Genomic DNA, 3383 nt, shown 5'->3' with positions numbered 1-3383 from the left:
ATCATTCTTACTGTTTCAACACGGCAAACAATGCTACGGTACGCAACATTCACATGGTGTGTGTGTGTGTGTGTGTGTGTGTGTGTGTGTGTGTGTGTGTGTGTGTGTGTGAGGAGGATGTGACGGGGTTATTAGGTCGGAGGATGGACGTAGATGTGGAAGCAGCTTGGTGGGTTATAGTCTATAATCATTAGGGGGGGGTTGCAAGCCAGTTTTCTTGGCGAACCTTTCGTCGCTTGCAGAGCGAGAAGTAGGTCATATGAAGTCATGGGCAGCCCACTACCGTAGCTCGCCTAAAGTTCTGAGTTTGCACTGCCTTTGTTTGGACAACTTTTAGGCTGAGTTTGTAAATGGGTCGGTTCGAATAAGTAATGGCAGAGCTGTGACCAAGGAAAAAAAAACAACCAACAACCACCCCCCCCCCCCCCCCAACCCACCCCACCCCTCACCACGCAAAAAAACCCCACAAAACCATGCTCAAAGTAAACAAAGAAGACTAAAAAGTAAATAACTGCTGTAATCATAAAACCAAATTTATCTTGTAAAGTTGCTAAAAGCACTCTCCGAAATTGTCCAAAATCCTTTCATCAGGACAGCGATTTCCTCGTTGAAATTACAGCCAGTAACTAGGAAAACAACAACAACAGGAAATGGAAACGCGCATGCGCACGCGGTTCTCGCGAAAGATAACCGGGGGAATCACCACGAAAATCAGACGAAAGTGGGTCTGAAAAGTCTCCCCGTTATGTCTCCATAAATGACAGAGACAGACAGACAGACAGACAGAGGGAGAGGAGAGGAGGGAGTAGAGTGAAGGGCGCGAGGAGGTATTCTTGTCTTTAGGTTTGTAGCGCCGCACGAAATTCAGGACAGAGCTATAGCCGTTTCAGCGGGTTATTATCAGAAGACAAAGAGCGCAGGGGTTGAAGGTTGGTGTGGGGGATGAAGGAAGGAGGATGGGTAGAGAAAGATACTGTCAAATACAACATCAAAATGTTCAAGACCAGCTGGAAAGTCTAAGGCTGACAACAAAATTATCAACGAACAGCAAGAACAAGAAAAATCATAACGCAGACAATAACTTGAAAATCATTGATGTCGATGAACAAAGAGGTCGATGATCAGTAACAATAATGTTCGCAAACGAAAACGTTGACAACAGAAAGGATCTTTTAAAGTCAAAATTCATCGACAAAGACTCTAAGTGATAAAATGTGAAATCATGTTAAAAAACAAACGAAAAAAATAATTACTTGCATTAAACCACGAGCGTATAAACAATATTCATGCCAGTGGTAATAAACAGAAAAGGAGAAAAAAAAACCAAACACCATTTGCAAATGGTTGACGCATATAGAAACTGAAACAGCAACGATAAATTCGTCAAAACTGAGAATAAAACCTCAAACATTCATGACAAAAATCAATGGTCAACAAGTCAGATATTTATAGACACTCACGACACAACTGACCATCAATAAACAAAAAGTGAAACACTGACGGCGAATGGGTGAATAAACAGTTAGTCAATTATTGATAATAAATCGTCATCAAACAAGACGTCACCCTGACGATATAATTACTTTAGTTGCACAATAACGACATAATGTTTACAGTTTTAAAATAAAGAAAAGATAATAACAATATAAAAAAAAGTCAAATACGAACGACAAAAAAATAACTGTCAAGAATTTTAACAGTGACAAGAAAATTATAGAACAAAAAACAACAACAACAACAACAACAAAACAACCTCCCAAAAGAAGTGGCATACTGACTACAACATTAATCAATATTTTGCAATAAATCAAACATTAGAAAAATGATAACAAACAAGAAATAATATTCCAAGGATATAAATAAATAGATTAGTTATTTTTCAAGAAGTCAAACACAAACGACAAAATTGTTGATGATAAACACTGAAGACGTCAAACATTGCATGACCAAAAAAATAAAAACAAAAAACACAACAAAACAAAAAACAAATAAAAGCAAAGTTAATAAACGATAGCGTCCCTCAGCGCTTTCCGGTCCTCTTCTGTAATGCTCTCCCCTGGACCGTCTTCCTCTCCCTCCTCCCCCACCTTTCTGCCCCCTCTTTTCTCGTTGTCGTCGTTGTCGTGGTCATTGTGTTCGTCATCACCATCGTCGTCGTTCCGGTGAGCGTTGGTGTCCTCGCTCTCAGTGGCTCTGCGGAGTTGTAGGATGGCAAGCAGCTGTTTGAGTTGTGCCTCGGATCTCTGAAGGTCGTCCAGTTTCTGCTTGGTCAGCTTCTTCTCTTCTGCTGCCACCATCTGGGTCCGTGAGCATCGGCAGGAAACAGTATGAGAGAAATGTTGGATGGGATATGATTAGAAGGGTTGGGGGGAGGGGGGGCAGGGGGGGGGGAGACAGTATGTGTAGTGGTTTAGTGTGTGTGTGTGTGTGTGGAGGAGGATGGTTGTTCTTCTGTTTACGTCTGAGCGTTTCATTCAGTTGTACACTACTGTAAAAGATTTTCATTCTGCTGCTCCTGATGTTGACAACCCATCCACACCATTGTAATGTATATCTCCGAGTGCGTGTGTTTCCATTTAAAAGATATCATATTACAATTACATTTTAAACTACATGTTTGCTTTGCTGGAATAATTTTAAAATCATGGTATAACACAAGGGGAATATCTTGCTTGTGGAATAAGTAATTTAATACAGGTTAGTGTGTGTTTGGTTTTGACAATGGGAAAAATGTATAAAGACGAAAAAACAAAACAACATCAAGAACACCCCACCCCCACCCCCCACCCCCCCCACAACTCTTAGAGCACTAAGTACTTTGTACCTTCTGTAGTTTCAGGTCATCCATGGTCTTCTTGATTCGTTCCGACTCGGTCTTTCTGTCCAAGATGTCTTGCTCCAGCTCTTCCAGTTTTCTCTTCACATCGCAGATCTCTTCGGGGGAAGGGCTGGCTCTTGCTGTGGATGGTGTCTTCGTGCCGTCAGTAACGTCCTCATGGTAGGCAGGAGTTTCCATGAGACTGTAGTCTGGATCCAGAGGGTCCATCTCCACAAAGTATTCATCGGAGTCGTCAGAGGAAGAGGCTTCAGAGTCGAGGTCGTCGAGATCGTCCAGCGGATCGTTGTCTTCTGTTTCCTCATCAGCAGCTTCCATCATGGAGAGAAGGTCTTCAACGGATTTTCTGAGGTATGCTGACTCCGCCTTCTTCTTCACCACTTCGATTTCGATTTGTTCCAGCTTTTGTCTGGTGCGAGTGATTTCCTCTTCCGTGACAGACAGGATGACTTCTTCCTCTGTTTCCTCATCGTCTTCGCCTCCTTCCTCTTTCTCCGTGTCGGTTGGTGTTCTCACCTCTTGGCGTTCTTGCTCTGGAGCGGACAGA

At 42.5% G+C, this 3383-nt stretch overlaps 1 protein-coding gene across 1 annotated transcript in view; it reads right to left on the bottom strand.

Annotated features, from left to right (window-relative positions):
- Positions 1 to 470: 470 nt before the first annotated feature.
- The window catches only part of LOC143284251 (uncharacterized), an 8146-nt gene continuing 5233 nt past the window's right edge, over positions 471 to 3383 (bottom strand). Inside the window, exons 2-3 of the mRNA XM_076590931.1 lie at positions 2825 to 3383; positions 471 to 2297 (exon numbers count right to left, since the gene is read on the bottom strand). The exon at positions 2825 to 3383 is cut by the window's right edge and continues 1912 nt beyond it. Of these exons, the coding sequence (XP_076447046.1) occupies positions 2001 to 2297; positions 2825 to 3383 (856 nt within the window). The 3' untranslated portion in view covers positions 471 to 2000. The remainder of the gene's footprint in view (positions 2298 to 2824) is intronic.

The sequence above is a fragment of the Babylonia areolata genome, chromosome 7 (assembly GCF_041734735.1).
Source record: "Babylonia areolata isolate BAREFJ2019XMU chromosome 7, ASM4173473v1, whole genome shotgun sequence".
NCBI classification, from domain to species: Eukaryota; Metazoa; Mollusca; class Gastropoda; order Neogastropoda; family Buccinidae; genus Babylonia; species Babylonia areolata.
Note: the sequence above shows the minus strand (reverse complement) of the source record. Positions and strands in the feature narration are given on the sequence as shown.